The sequence below is a fragment of the Fundulus heteroclitus genome, unplaced genomic scaffold, assembly GCF_011125445.2.
Source record: "Fundulus heteroclitus isolate FHET01 unplaced genomic scaffold, MU-UCD_Fhet_4.1 scaffold_574, whole genome shotgun sequence".
In the NCBI taxonomy this organism is placed as follows: domain Eukaryota; kingdom Metazoa; phylum Chordata; class Actinopteri; order Cyprinodontiformes; family Fundulidae; genus Fundulus; species Fundulus heteroclitus.
The window spans coordinates 5,148-21,357 of NW_023397005.1; the positions used below are offsets into that span (position 1 = coordinate 5,148).

General features: G+C 45.1%; 1 protein-coding gene across 1 annotated transcript; it reads left to right on the forward strand.

The window, feature by feature from the left end:
• Nucleotides 1-930: 930 nt before the first annotated feature.
• On the forward strand, nucleotides 931-10,881 carry LOC118556342 (angiogenic factor with G patch and FHA domains 1-like). The gene is made up of 16 exons (XM_036133097.1): nucleotides 931-1,021; nucleotides 1,107-1,159; nucleotides 1,291-1,493; nucleotides 3,060-3,159; nucleotides 3,250-3,461; nucleotides 3,575-3,706; nucleotides 3,818-4,018; nucleotides 5,726-6,161; nucleotides 6,369-6,477; nucleotides 7,391-7,442; nucleotides 7,532-7,633; nucleotides 7,716-7,881; nucleotides 7,984-8,066; nucleotides 8,159-8,286; nucleotides 8,542-8,641; nucleotides 8,916-10,881. Exons 3-16 carry the CDS (start codon nucleotides 1,299-1,301, stop codon nucleotides 9,156-9,158), a joined length of 2,259 nt encoding a protein of 752 aa, XP_035988990.1. The 5' UTR covers nucleotides 931-1,021; nucleotides 1,107-1,159; nucleotides 1,291-1,298; the 3' UTR covers nucleotides 9,159-10,881.
• Nucleotides 10,882-16,210: the final 5,329 nt, after the last annotated feature.

The following is a 16,210-nucleotide window of genomic DNA, read 5'->3' on the forward strand; positions in this document are numbered from 1 at the left end:
TTAAACTGTACAGGAACCAACCTCACATAATACATGTCTGCAAATGTTTCCCAATAAAGCATCTTACCAAATATGGTCAAATATACAAGTTAAGTTCAATAATCAACAGACAAACTATGTCTATTTTTCTTATTAAGGCATAGGAGGAGTTTTATGGCCGTCATCCCGGAACAAATATACAAAGAAAAATATGGGAGAGATTGCTCAGGTTGTCTGTTCCCCTGTTTTCCTGACTGCACCCTCTTCTGGAAAAGGAATAAAGACACCATCGAGAGCTTCTATGTGGACATAAGGAGGTAGACTGGACAAGACTTTTTGGATTAAAGAAACCACAAGGACAACCAAACAATCATCTGCATTTCCTCAGTAAAACCACCAGGCAGTCCATATGTGGGAATCTTTAACTTTATGTGAACAAATCATTGGACTGTTGGTAGGTGTTTCATGGACTCCTTCAAGATCATTGCAAGACAATTCAAAACAATAAACGACTTTGCCAGGACATATTCTGACCTCTTAGGGACTACAAATACTTTGAAAATGGGACATTTTAAAATGTAATCTATCAGACGGATTTTTGAGCTCTAATGTATCTTTTTTTAATTTCTTTTTTCCCCCTCTGTACATAATTTTAAGAATGTTTTGTTAACGCAATGTTTTCATATATGTTGAAATGTGTTTCTCTCTTTGTAAAGAGGATTCATTTGTTTTGATTTCTCCTTCTCTCATTGATTATAGTGGTAGGTATTTTTTAAATAATAATAATAATATATATATATATATATATATATATATATATATATATATATATATATATATATATATATATATATATATATATATATATATATATATATATTAAAAAAAATCAACACGTCATCGATGCAGAGCTTCGCCGCGGTCGTCGCTAGGGGGCGACAACCTTTTCTCCGACGGGCGCCGGAGCTCTTGAGTCACTTCCGCCGCGAGTAAATGGCGGTAGCGAGCAGGGTGGACTGTAAACATATCAGCTACCACAACTGTAACTGTCTACTTGTCCTCAAAACATGTACTGGGCTGTGTCCGACACGCACGGAAGTTACAAGATGTCTATGTTCAACTTTCAGGTCGCCGCGCTGAGGAGGAACTCGCCTCCCGCTCGACGGAAACAAAGCAAACGGTAGGAAAGAAACATGGAGTCCGGGAGCTGTTCCCACCGATCAGCGGTTGGACCTCGGCTTGTGTCTCGCGTGTAAACCTTGGTGGAGAATGCGTGATTCGGACTGGAGCTTTGGCTGTTTGTGCTTTCAGCGGTTCAAATGGAGGAGGAGGGGGAAGGGAGAGGAGAGGAAGGGCCGGGCTGCGAGGTGGCCGAGCTGCGGCTCCGGGTCGAGTCCCTGAAGCAGGAGCTGCAGGAGTGCCGATCCGAGCTGAGCAAGCTGGAGAAGCAGCTGAGCCAGTCCGAGAGGCTGCAGCGGAGCACCGAGGGCTACAACGAGGACCTGCGGAAACAGGTCAGTCCTATATAAAAATAAGTATTCGCACCCCTTGAACCTTTTTCACAACCATAAACTTGAGCGGATTTTATGTGATAGACCAACACAAAGTGATGCAGACTTTGTGAAGTGGAGGAACATTGTTTTTAATATAGATTTTTTTTAGGCTGGACGATATAGAAAAAAAGCATATTGATAAAATAGAAATCATATTGATCGACATCGATCCACAAATTCAAAACATATATTTTAAGTGCAGCCCTGCTCATTATATGCTGTTGCTTAGCGACTTATTTTTTTTTTAGATTCAAACTCAACCATTTATTCAACCGACTTTTTACCAAAACGGCAAGTTTTTAAAAAATGAAAAAGAACGCGTGCTGTCTGAGCTCTATGAAGGGGGCGGAGCGTTCCTGGGTCTGCGTTTGTGATTGGTTGGGAGGCTGTAAGGACTGTAGTATTAACCTACATGATAGGCTAGAACGCAAAATGGAGGAAAACTGTTCTATTGAACTTTTTTTTTTCTATCATCGATATACAACTATCAATCAATCAATAAATATATATATATATATATATATATATATATATATATATATATATATATATATATATTTGGTTTCAGATTTGGTCTACCTATGGCTGATGCAGATGTAAACTTTTTATTTTTAATTAGGGCAAAATGAATGACAGACAGGTTGAGATCTTACAATTGGAAATGTATTCATCTTTTGATAACCACAAATTTTGTTTTCATTTAATTCTCTCTAATTTCATGGTAAACAGGACAGCGTGTCTCCAAGGGCTTTAACTGAAATGCAGACGTTTGTGCTTTAAAATCTGTTTTGAATTAATTGATTAAAATTAGCTAAATACAGCAAGTGTTTTCAAAAGAAACAGTGACCCAAAATCCTGTTCTTAGATTGTGAGACTGAAAAGAATCCAGTTTTGTTTTTGTTTTTTCAACTGAGCCTGAATCATTTGCAAACTGGGTGACCATCTTTTAATGAAGCAAATGAGCAAAACCTGTCCTTAGCTTTGGATCTGCAGTGATTTACACTTGCCTTTCCTACAGAGCATCAGACTATTTTGTTTAATTAAAATTATAATATTTTGCAGAGCAGGTTAAAAAAACATATCACAAATGTTTTTTTTTTTCACTTTTATTATTCATATTTTGGCCCTCCAGTACTTTTGACTTGACAATTTGGGCCCATATGGAGAAAGATTAGGACCCCCGTGCCTTAAGCACACCGTCCACGATAAAACATGGCGGTGGCAGCGTCACGCTGTAGGGAGGCTGTTCTCCAGCGGCTGCACATCAGCGGCGCACGTTTCAATTATTATTTGTGAGATTCCTGGGACACGCTCCTTCCACTTTGAGTCGGTGAATCACACGAAATGTAAACGAGAAACTTTAGAGTTTGTTTCTGTAACGTGCCAACGTTTGGAAATGATCAGGAGGTGGGAATACTTTAACAAGAAATACAGTTAAGCTTAATAAGAAGCAGCATCATTTGGTTTGCCTGGGTTGATTGAATGAAAGTCTCTTTTTCTTTCTTTTTTGTGTGTGTGTCACCTCAGGTTGACCAGCTCAGTGCAGAGATCCATGAGCGAAAGAAGAAAGACAAAGACAGGGTCAACCAAGAAACTCAGACAGAAGAACATGTGTGGACAGAAACCGGTGCGTATGCACGTCATCTCAACTGGATGATGGTACGGAAGTTGGTTTAAATGTTACAAATAATACTCAAGGTATATTTTTCTTTTTTAGATTACTACAATTACTACTATGGAGGTTACAGCCAGAACGTCGAGGCGGCAGATTCCCAGGAAACTCTGGACACGCCGACAGCAGCGGCAGCAGCGCCGGCGACGACGGATGAGACTGATAACAGTACGGCGGCGGAGGCAGCGCTAGCCAATGAAGCGACGGCCCCAGATGTGTCCTCTTCAGCAGGAGGCAGCGAAGCTACTGCAGTAGAGGTTTGTTTCTGTACAAATGACGCAGCTGGAAAACCCGGCCCATTTCAGTCTAATTAGGCTAAAAGCTCAAATCTGAGTTGATCTGATTATATTTATACGTGCCGTTGTTTCAGGGAGGCGATGCGGGCTCCATAGCCGACATGCTGAGGGCCACCGCTGAAGAAGCCATGACACAGACCGGCTTCGTCTTTGATGAGACATCGGGGATGTATTACGATCACAGCACAGGCTTCTATTACGACTCGGTTTGTAGACTTTCTTTAGTCTGCTCCTTCAGTCGGGCGACCGGTGGCAGATTTAATTTAATCGTTTTTATTGTGAACCTCCTCTCATTTCCCCCCCTTTTTTACCCGTAGGTCAGTCAGTTGTACTACGATGCCAACACGGGCATATACTACTACTACGACGCAGAAAGCGGACGGTATCAGTTTCATTCCCGGATCGAGGTGCCAGCCGTGCAGAGCGCCACTGAGCCTTTCCAGGAGACTCCGGTTCCCGACAAGAAGTGGAGAAAGGTCCAGAGAGGAGCCAAGAAGGCGTCCCACCAGGACGAGGGGGTATGTAACAATGGGACACAGTGCATCATGGGTTGGGAGTGTTTGGTGGCTGATGGCTGGCTTTTTAAAAGTTGTGCTTTCCCATAAATTGGACTTTTCTGGGTCTCAGTCTTTAAAAAAACTTGATTAAAAAATGTATTGTGTTTGTATTGTTGCCGGATAGCTGACTGAAAGACTATTCTTCTGACCTAGGTTGAAGATGTGACTAACTCTTTGGCTAAAATGAGGATTTGCTCTTACTGGAAAACTCCCTCCCGCAGAGGTATAACCTTAGTTTTACACGGCAAAATAACGAAACGCACCGACACAGACACGTTCAGGGACAGCCTAGGAGGGACGCTTCAAAACATGCTGGGAATAGATCTTTATTTGCAGTAGTATGTTCTCACACTGGAAAACAGAGAAAAATCCAAAAAGGTTTTGAGTAGATGTCTGAAGCATGAGGAAAAATATCCCCAGTTAAGTAATAATAACCTCTGGTACATTTATTCACACCCCTGCGGCCTTTTTTTTTTTTTTTTACACTTTTCTAGGGCTGGGCGATATGGATTAAAAAATAAATCTCAGATTTTATCATACCAAATCCGATTAATCGATTTTCTCCTCCTTTTTGTTTCATAAAAAGAAATTAAATAAATTATTTTAAAACCTTGCTTTTATGTCAAGCATTTTGTCAGGGAGTTGACCTGAATTCAAAGTGCAACTAAAAACAAGCTGTGAAACATGCTTGTAAAACAAGATGGCAGCCGTGCCATTATAAACAATGAAAATATAACAAAACATTTGCTGCTAGTGGTATTACACATTGAGCTAAGAACAGGCTTCACTGCACTTGTGAACTTCAAACTAAGTAAAAAAAAAAAGTAAATAAGTAAATGAAGTACCTCGTATTATGGTAAAAAAAAGTTTCCACTTAACAGTATATTTTGACAATAATTTTGCCTAAACATATATTCAGCATCACGTGCTGTTCTCTTCATGGAAACCCAATGAGTGTATTGGCAAAATAAAATCCAGATTTTCCAAAAATGAAATCTAAAAGAATTGTAAATTCGAATTAATCGATTAAATCGATTTATTGCCCAGCCCTACATACGGGTCTGGGGCTTAAAGAAATGGGCCACGTAATATTTAACGTAAGAAAGTAATAGATTATGGATTAGAAGCCATTGTTGTAGAAAATGTTGAAAAAATAAAAAAGGCTTCGGTTAATTTTAACTAATTTTAAGGGGATTTTTAGGGGCGCCAATGATTATGAAACTGAAGTGTGTTTTCTCCCTTTATGAATATATTCAGTTAACTGTGGGGCTTCTTATTATTTTCCAGCGTGATCACAATACTGCTATAAAAATGAGTTTATTTTAAAGCACTTATCTTTACCAGCTACTTTGGCTGCAACTTCGTTTCTTTTCATATAACTCAGCTCTGTTACTGTCATAGTGGCAGTGACCCAGGGAACGACTGATGTTAGGGTGTAGATGGTCCAAGCAGTGTTTTAACCGTCCCTAAACAAACACTGATGCATAATAACATTTTGTATTAGTGTTTGTAATTCCTGACTGAATCTGGACAACATTTTAATGAGCTTTAAAGACTGAGACCCATGAATTAACGTTCTGCGACTGAGACTTGGGGCTCAGCAGTAAAAAGCCAGCCGGCCCGCCGCCGTCGGCCGCAGTGATCTCACCGCTGACTGTCTGGTGGCAGGAGCACAAAGCGGACGAGGCAAAGCCGGAAGCGGAGGAGACGGATCGGGCCGAATCCCGAAAGCTGCACCGGCGCTCCCGTAGCCCGGACCCGGCCAAGAGCAAGAGAGACTCTTCGAAACGTGGGAAAGACAAGGACAAAACGTCGCCGAGGAGGAAGCGGCTGAAGAACGGCTCGCACCACGAGGAGAAGGGCAGCTCCAGGAAGAAGAGGAAAAAGTCTAAATCGGAGAAGCACGAGAAGAAGAAGAGGAAGAGGAAGAGGAGGAGCCCGACTCGGAGCGAGGAGTCCGAGGGCAACAGCGAACCGGAGGAGGGCGAGATCACGGAGTCTGAGAGAGAAGATGTGGACTCGCCCTCTTCTCCTTCGTCCTGTTCCAGCCCCAAACATTCCAGGGAAAGTCCCGAGTCGGAAATGGAAGTGCAGAGCCAGGAAGGTGAGCGGGAATAAGAGCTGAGCTCGTCTTGTGTGGGACGCAGATCTCTGAGCCCGGTTCAGACCTAGGTTATTAAATCTGTTCCTAACATCCAGCTAGAATCCCCCCCCCATCAGTCGCCTGATTGTTCTGATGCTCCCTGTCACTCCTTGTTGTTCTGCTGCTAACCCAGACGGTTTATCTTCCTCCTTCCTTCCTTCCTTCCAGTTAACAACATCTGGCCTCCCTGCGTACGCGTGACGGTGGTCAGGTCCCCGGTGCTGCAGGTGGGAACTCTGTTCATCGTCACGGCCGACTCTCCGGCCACATTCGGCAGGTTCGTTCCCTTTCCTCTCAGCGGTTTACGCACGAGCCTCGCCAAAATATTCACACAACTCTCGCAACGTTCAACGTACTTTATTGGGATTTTATGTGTTAAACGAGCTCAAAGTTCTGGATTATTGTGCTGAGTAGAAAAGAAAAACCCAAGGTTTTCAACATTGCTGCCAATTAAAATCTCAGGATGTGTTGTGCGTTTGTATTCGGTACTTTTTAGGAGCTTATGCTGCTGTTTCAACTGCTTTAGGCTGGAGATGGAACGATAATCTGATACAAATACTTCAAGCTCCATCAGGTCGGATGATCAACATCCGGGGGCATCAGTTTTCAGGTCTTTGGTGTAAAATCCGTCCCATTGTAGCTCTGGCTGCACGTTCAGAGCGGTGGTCCTGCTGGAAGGCGGACCTCCTTCCCCGTCTCAAATCTTTTACAGCCTCTAACAGTTGTTTTTCCATCGCTGCCTTGAATTTAGCTCCATGCGTCGTCTATTTGCCAGCTTCCCTTTTTGCAGCTGAAGAGAATCCTCCCTAAAGCGTGATGCTGCCACGCTTCGCCCTGGAAACGATGCGTTCAGGGTGATCTGCGGCGTTGGCTTTCCATCACATTTAGGCTAACACCATTGTTCTTTGGGCTCATCTCGATGCGTTTGTGTACAAGCGGACTTTATTAACTTTCTAGGCGACCGCTAACGGCGGTTGTCCGGTCCTGCTTCTGTAAAAGCTCCAGCTTCACAAGTTCACTGAAATTTGTGGGGCGGACAAAAGGAAATGTGAAAAGGTTGAAGGTTTTAAATCCTGTAGCAAGAGACCGTTTAGTGCACGAGTCCCACTAACCAAAGGTTGAAACATTATGCAGCGACGTGTCTTACTGTGAGCAGAAATAAACCTGCCTATCCTGCTTTTGTTTTGCAGAGAAAAGGACATGGACCACGCGGTTCGGATACCAGAGATGGGAGTCAGCAAGGTACTCATCTCCAGGTTCTCAGCGGGGGGTGGAGACTGTTCAGATGTTTCACGCAGCGTTTCTAAGTGTTGCCCCCTTTTTGGCTCCAGTTCCATGCGGAGGTGTATTTCGACCAGGAGCAGCAGAGCTACATGCTGGTGGACCAGGGAAGCCAGAACGGGACGGTCATCAATGGGAACCGCATCTTGCAGGTCAGCACGCCGTCTCTCCGTGTGCAAACGGCAAAAGCCTCCAGTCGGGCTACGGCGTCCTCAACGGGTTTTCTCTTTACAGCCCAAAACCAAGTCGGAGCCTCACGCTCTCATGCACGGCGATGAAGTCAAGATGGGGGAGACCGTTCTGTCCTTCCACATCCACTCGGGTACGGACACCTGCGACGGCTGCGAGCCCGGACAGGTGATGGCTCACATCAGCAAGCACAGGAGGGAGGAGGGCACCGGTGAGACAGCGCCTCCACGGGAAAAGGGACGAAAGCGTGGAGCTTTTTTTTTTAAAAGTCTAAAGTTGAAGCTTCTCTCTCTGTTTTTTTTTTCTTTCATAGAAGGTCCTGGCCTCAGCAAAGAGGATAAAGAATTGCTGAGACAGAAGGAGCTGAAGCAAATGAAGGCCAAATACGGCCTGCAGGTCAGTGTTTAGCTACAGGTTTGTCTTATGGATTAAGATATAAATTTATACATGTTCACATGTTTGGTCGTGTCTTTGTTTTGCCGATATAGAGCATCGAGTATGACGAGACCAAAGCCCTGAGGAACCCCAAATATAAGGACAGAGCAGAGTCACGCCGGCAGACCGTGGGCAGCGAAGGCGTTTTCCAGCGAGACGACGCGCCGGCTTCTGTACATAAGTAAGTTCTGACTTGACCTGGCCCTTTAAAGGAAAATAGAAAATCTGAAGACGGAGGGAGACAAAAAACAAAAGGAAATGTGGCTTCCTTCCTTTCTTCAAGGTTCCCTTACGTAACGCCTGATGAGGGTAGAGGTTTTAGTATTTTTAAGAGGAGAAAGAGACTGAGAAGTCTGGAGTTTTCATGTGAAAGATGTGTAGGAACTGTGTGCGTAGCTCATATATTGTTCTGTCTTTTTTTTTTTGTCCTTTGAAGGGAGATCAGTGAAGTCAACAAGGGCCGGAAGATGCTGGAAAAAATGGGCTGGAAAAAAGGAGAGGGACTGGGAAAGGAGGGCAGGGGAATGAAAGACCCGGTAAGATAATCCTCCGTTAATCAGGCATGCACCGATCAGTCCTCCAGAGAGTGGAATCAGCCCAGAAATGGGTTCTGCATCTCAGCCGAGAGATCCAGCTGTTTGAGCTACTAGATAAACTACCGTTCAGAGAGGCTGCTGTGTTTTTCTCATTTTTTTAAATATTATTTAATTCTTAGAAACAGAAAAGTCAGAAACAACAGGTCAATACCGGCGTAAAAAAAACCCCGATCGGGGCATTTCTTGTGTTAATGTGTCGGCCTTGTTCTGACAGATCGAGCTGAAAATCCGAAAGTCCCAGTCGGGCCTGGGAGCGGCCGGCGCCATGTCCGTGGACGACGCCTCTGCGGCCCGATCCAAGTCGCAGAAGAACTGGGAGAAGGCCCGCGAGCGGTTCGCCGACTCCTGCCAGCCCGACCCGCCGGCGCCCAAAGCCCAGAAGAGCAAAGCCTGGGTCCGACCCGAGGAGGCGGAGGACGGCCAAACCAGTTTGGAGCCGCAGTTAGGAGTGACTTGAGGCTGAAGTCGTTGTTGATTTTTCTGTGGAGCAGAGGAGGGAGTGTCCTCCCTTCCCAGGAAGCCGCCACTGTGTTAAAGCTTGAGAAAAGTCCCTGTGCCAGCTAACTGTTCTGGAAACTGTCTGTGTTTGCTTTCATCCCCGTAAGTATAAAGCCGTTTTAGTTGCTGTGCTTTTTTTTTTTTTGCTCCATCAGACGAGCCGAGAACAGGAGCTCAGGCTGAGCTGCAGGACACTCGCCGCCTCAAGCAAATATTGACACAGTCGAGTTGTATTTCTCACAGTGAGATCTTATTGTAACAAAACGACTAGGAATCTAATGGAAAAACACCCATTCATGTTAAACATGTGATAAGAAACAACTTTTTTAAAAAAAACAACAAATGTGACTCATTCAGCTGTTTTGTTTTTTTGTGTGTGGTCTGAGATAACATCTGTGTGTGACTGGTAAAAAAAGAAAGCCTCACGTCTACATTCTTCTAAGCCCACAGAGGGAAACGTCTGACAGCCTGTCTGCGCGTGGCCTTATCTCCTTTTTTAACGAGGCCGTGGGAACATTTGCATCCGCGCCCGGACAGAGGCCGGCGGCACAAAGCGGGCCGCACAGTCGGCATCGCAGCGTCCGGTGAACTCACGTTAGGCTTTTCACGACGCTCCTGAAGCTCGTTCGCCGGCTGCTCTTCCTCCGTTCCTGGCTCTGCGCGCCGCCCATCTTGAATCGCCGAGCGGAGGACGGGACGAGACACGGGCGTCCCTCTGCTGCCGTGTGACAGCCCCGCAGGTGAACAGCGGCTCCCTGCTCTGCTGACAGGTGGGCCCTCCCTCCTCCGCTTGGCAGCCTCGCAAGTCTCCTCCCTCATCTTAACAACCTGGCTTGGTTTGATATATTGCGGTGGAGTAAAAGTGGGCGCGATCGGCGCTGTGTGCTGCCCTGTTGTCGAGAGTAGAGCCCCGCAGCCATAAAAAGATATTAGTCACGAGATAAGGTGGGATGGGCTTTCCCAGTCCCTGGCTTTTAAAAGAGCACCAAGGCCAGCACAGGGGGTTTTATTCATTTTAGGGTTTAAGGAGCGCTGAATGCTGTCAGGCCCACTTGGTCTGGCTTTCAGATAGTTTTTACTTTTGCCCGATCTCAGTTCTTAGACAGTTTTCCCTGACATTTATTTATTTATTTATTTATTCATTCAGCGCAGCGTATTTTGGCTTTTCCTCATCCGCACAGAGAAAACCCCAGAAATCCCGAGGCGACGGCGCTCCTTTTTAAAAAGCTGCCACCGACAGGCACAGACACGCTCTGTGCTGGCGGCTGCCGGGGGTTGGAGCTGAAGCAATTTCTAAGGGTCGTCATCCGAGTTAAAGCTTCACACAGCTATCCGGGTTATTCGTCATTCATCGTCGGGGATGGCCCTGACATATCGTATTAACAAGTGCTTGTCAGGGAGCTTTTCAGCTGACCCACACGCGTTTGGACACAGAGACGCGTACGTGACAAATCAGCGGTACGACGAATTGGATGAAAGCTATAATGTAATCTGAATGTATTGCTGTAAAACTGAAGTGGCCACGTATTTGACCATTTTCTAAAACTTTAATGTGATGAAGGCTCTCTACTTGTCCTTCCTGCTATGTGATAGAAAACATTTGAATAAAAAAATATGTATGGCTGTGAATAAAAGGGAGAGCAGAACAAGCTGGAGGCTTCTGACCTTTCAGATATCTAAAATGTTACTTTCTTTTGTCCTTAAGCGCTGAAAAACATCACCACCTTTATTTATTTATATATATATATATATATATATATATATATATATATATATATATATATATATATATATATATATATATATATATATCTATATATAAAGAAACAAGGAAACTCAAGTTTCTTTCAATCTCATTTGACTTTTATAGTGGCTCCACTGCCCTTCCTGTATGGCTATCCTTTATTACACCTAAATCTTAAATAAATAAACCACTGTGAAAGTCAAAGCGAGCTAATCTGCAAAAAGACAGCTTGTTTACAAAATACTAGCTAGAAAACTTTTTTTCTTTACTGCTAAAACTGACTTCTTGCAGTGTTTTAAAAACCCGTACAGTGTGAGCTAACCAATGATGCAAGTCGTCCACCTGATGGATGACAAATCGCTTTTCTCCCTAAAAGGAAAAGCTATTTTTTTTCTTACTTGAAGGTACCAATATTTTTCAGCAAAAAATTTGGCTGCCATTTGTATGGAGTTGAAGATTTAGTTTCAAACTTTAAATCAGTCCGACACCCAAGCACCCATGCCACAATATGGCTTTTGAATACATTTCTCCAGTGGTGACCACCACGATGGGGTTAAAGTCGAACAAAAGGAAATAAATACTGTTTTACGTCCAGTAACCATAGTGTTGCATGCCAAACATGCCAATAATAGTAATAAAGCCTTTATGAAGATATTAAGGTTAAGTCGAGTTACAGCAGCTCTCCTGGTCAAGATGGCGGCAGGTCCCCTGTTGCAGGAAAAACCACCGTGGGGTTTTTATTTTTTAACCAGCGACAGATAACGCAGCCAGGACTGGCCTATTGTGTTTCAGGTATTTGTTCACAGTCAGAATCGTGTTTCTGATCTTGATCTTTGACATCAGATAGAATAACCCAGATGAAAGGGGAGGAATTTACATTTCCTGGGCCCAGATTAGCTCACACACAGATATGGGTGTGTTTCCACCCTAAAGTTAATGACAGATCTGTGTCAGCTTTTCCAAGGTGTTTAATATAAGTGTTTCATAAAATTACGGTCTAAATAACGCATATTACTAAATTGCGTATTACTCCGCCTCCTGGCTCTTCCTCAGTGCCACCGTCTCTCTGAAGCAGACAACGTCGCTGGTCTCACCGCCGTCTGGCACACCTCTCCCTTTCCTTCTCGCTGATGCTCTTTTATTACACAACAGCCCCGACACTTTTCTCCACCCGTTCCGACCTGCTCGGACACGTTTCAGGGGGATAAAGCTGCACGCAGTTAATCACTTTCACAACAGCTGTTTACATGACAGACTTCGGCTGAACCTTCACTGAGCAAAAGAAAAAGAAAAAAAAAAGTTTCTGTCCCAATCCAGCCTTCGTTCATCAGTTCCGTTTTCATGGTCGTATCCTGTATGTTTTTTTTTTTTTTCCATGTGTTGTCCAACTGCATCCATGAACTTTAATGTTTTTAATCTGAGTTTTTGTGATAGACAAAACACACGAGGCAAAGCATAAGAGTAAAGTCCAAGGAAAGTGACTATTTCAGCTTTTATCAATAAATGAAGATCTAAAAAGTTTGACGCGGATTTATATCCAGCCTCGCTTTACTCCAATACCCCTACACTGGTCAAAATGGAGTCCACCTGAAGGCAAATTATACTTTTTATAACTCCATGTGTTCTAAGAAAGGCCCCAGAGGTTTGTTACAGAACACCAGTGAGCAAACGGCGTCATGAAGACTGAGGAACCCAGCAGAGCGGTCAGGGAGGAATGGTCCAGACATCTGAAGCAGGCTTAGGGTAGAAAACATCATGTCTCATAGAGCCATGGCCCTTCTACACTGACAGATTACCGAGAGCATTAATTAGACGGGCGGCTTAGAGGCCCCGTGGTCTATGGAGGTGCTGCAGAGATCCACGGCTCAGGTGCGAGAGCGGGACAAAAAAAAACGCCTGCTTGCAGTTCACCAGATGTCCTGTAGGGAGCGCAGCAAACATGAGCTCAGGTCAGAGGAAGCCAAAACAGAACATTTTGGCCTAAATGCAAAATTAACTACCACTACCCATCTCCCTGAATGCACCATCCCTAATGTAAAACATGGCGGTTGCAGCATCATGCTGTGGGGAGGCTTTTCTTCCTCGGGGGGGGCAAGGAAGCTGACGGGAACCCAGACAAAGCTAAATGCAGGGCAACACGTTGACCTTTTGGAGCGAATGATCAACTAGATTTAATCTCAGTTGTGATTTGTCGCTGTGAAACGACAAAATCTGGGTAAATTCAAGGAGCGTGAACGTTTGTGCCCGATATAAAATAGTCAAAAGTGAGCTGAGTGAGTGATCGGGGGCTTCCAAAGTTAATAAAGGAAGTCCTTTTTCCGTGCAATATTTCTGCAGCCAGGAAATTGCGAAATGTGGCTTCCAGATCAGGAGGAAACAAGAGACCGCGTTGGCCCGAAAAGAGCGAAGCACCACGACGAGCTCCTGATCGAGAGGCAGAAAATGTCCATTCACCACACTTGGAGTCCATCTCATCCAGACCGTGACCGTCTCCGCCGTCATCTGCAGCGCCCTGTCAGGGCCGTCTCAGGCCCCCGCATGTGAGCCCATCCAGAGGCGTGAGACCAGAAGTGAAAACTCTGAGGAACGGCCCTGTGTTGGCTCAGTCCACCCAGAACCCCCCCCCCCCCCCCCCCCCCCCAAACCTCCTACTTCCGCTTCGGCTCTCCCTGTGCAGCTTACGCCTGCAAATCTGAGCTCGCTTCAAATCACTGCACAGCTTCTCCTGCCAGAAGCAGAAGCACGGCGTTCTATTTATTTAGAAACCAGACCAGAAACAAACTCCACTCCACAGGGTGACTGGGACCTGTGGCGGGAAGGCCTCAGGGAGCGAGGCTTTAAGCACATCACGCAGAACCAACCGTGGCAAAGAGGAAATCGAGCTGCCTTGAAAACACATTCCAGCACTAATAAATAAAAAAGCGGTGCATGATTTTTGAAGGGGGCAAAGGCTGTGAACTCCAGAGCTCATTAAGCTGTGTGCTCACTCTGAGCTGTCACATGGCGAGCTGAGCCCTCCCATCCAGACGCAGCATCCGGGCCCAAATTCCTGCGCTCCCGAGCAGAATGGAAATTCCAACCCGGCCGCTGCTTCCTCCCGGCGTGACTCATTCACAGTCCGCTGCGGACACGGACAAGTCTCCCTGTCCCGGGCCTTTTTCCTGCTCCGGGTCTCAGCCTCAGGGTGTGTCCGCCTGTGACCTCATCTCCACAAGAAAATTACAATCCACACAAACTTCAGCAGCAGCGGCGGCGGGAGTGGAGCCCTCTCTGCCTTCGCTTTCCACGCTGCAACACGCCGGGAGGTTTGCAGAGAAACGTCCGGGGGCCGGCTTACTGCTGTGGCGACTCCTGTTGGAGTGCGTCCCACGCGCTCAGGCCCTCCGACCTGTCTCCCACCCTGGGTTTCCTGTCAGGGGGGCTTCCACCAGCCCCCCTGCTTCAGTCTGTCCCAAACATTAGGAAGCAGAGCGCTGCCACTTCACCTCCATGGGGGAATTAGGGATTTGTGAAAAGAGCCCTTTGTGGTCAAAACACAATGAATCTCATGTGGCAGCAGGACCTTTAAACCAGACGCAGCATAATCCACCCCCCCACCACCACCACCACCACCACCACCACAGTGTTCAAAAGCCAGCAGATAACTCAGCGAACAGAAGCAAACACACACACACACATCCCTTCATGCTTGTTTTCAGGCTCACCTCACTGTCCTGAGGTTGTGACAGATCTGCTGGGTGGTCCACCCCCAACCCTAAAGGATGAAGATCTCCTCGGTGGAAGACAAGAGAGATCGGCGGTCCACACTTCTGCTGGTGCTGGTGGTTGAGTCAGTATGAAAAGCCCCGCTCTCTTTCTCTCTCCCTCTCTCTCTCTCTCTTTCTCTCTCTCTCTGTGCCTCGGTGTGACGGAGCCCCCGTCCATGTGGCTGGATGGGAAAAAAAAGGGAAATAAACTTTCTGGGCCGGGCGCCAGGCAACCGAGTGGGTTTTAAAGAAACAGCAGTGATTGGAGCCATATAAGGTCGGACGTCACAGCTCAGAGGCAGGGACGTAGAGAGTTTACAGGAACCACGGATCACGCATACGCTGAGAAGTCCTGCTGGCGTAGTTCATGAGGATACTTCTCTGACGGCTGTGAATCTTTTGTTACTCTCACCATAAACCACAGCTGAGCTGATTCATACTTTTTTTTCCATTTATGTTGCATTTCTGGTCACATATAGAAGAATATATGCCCACAGGCAGGCCCAAAACTATTCATACCCCTGGGTGATTTAGGCATTTAAAGTATTTATTTATTTATTTTACCAAAATTTTTCTACCAACTCAAGGTTTTTTATGTAATGCAGCTTGACTCAAATCTGTTAGAGAATCCGTACAGGGAGCTAAAACACAAAGGGCGATGGCAAGGAGGCCTTCTAACCTCAAAGAATACCTGCAAAAAGCTGGTCAGTAATTATAAGTAGAGTTTAAATACTGTCAGGAAAATACAGATTTTTCCACTGATTTTTGAGAAAGGCATAAATAATTTTGACATCATTCTCTGAAGAAAGAATCTAAAAAACGTTTTCTTATGTTCTTTCATTATCTCTTGATAAACTAAAAACAATACCAACATTTCTGTCCTGCTTAATGTAGGACCTACACCAGGGCTGGTTCCTGAGGCTCTCCACAAAGGCTCTTGATAACTTTACTGTTTTGCTTTTAGGTCTTCATGTAATAGCTGCATATCATTTCCACAGCAGCATGACACTAATGCTACAAGGTAAGGCTCCACAATAAAAATCAGTCATGGTCACAATTAATAACAACTGCTGGAGCGCAACACTTGCCTTGGAACGTCTTTCGTTTCGCTGTCTTTTGCTCCCATAAATAAAATAGATCGCAGTGGCAAGAGCGATAGAGACATTCTAATGAGGGTAAAGAAAGAAAATATGGAGATAAATCCAATTCAATATCAACACTGCAGCATTTAACGATAGTTTTGCGTAACCGTAATGACCTGCAGTGCTAGGATAACATAGACGTTTCTGACCAAGACCTAAAAAGTGTTGAACACTGGGTTTCATGGTTTTTGTGAGAGTATTAACAAAGTGATAACACTGAGAAAACTGACCAAACAACAAGCAGGTCCAAAGCAACATTTGATCCAATTCAGGAATTAATTGTTAGGGAGTTGCTGGCGATATTTATTTATGTTTTTATTCCTGTTTTTCTATTGATGCTGGCTCAGGAAGCACACTTGACACTATTAAGCTCCAATAA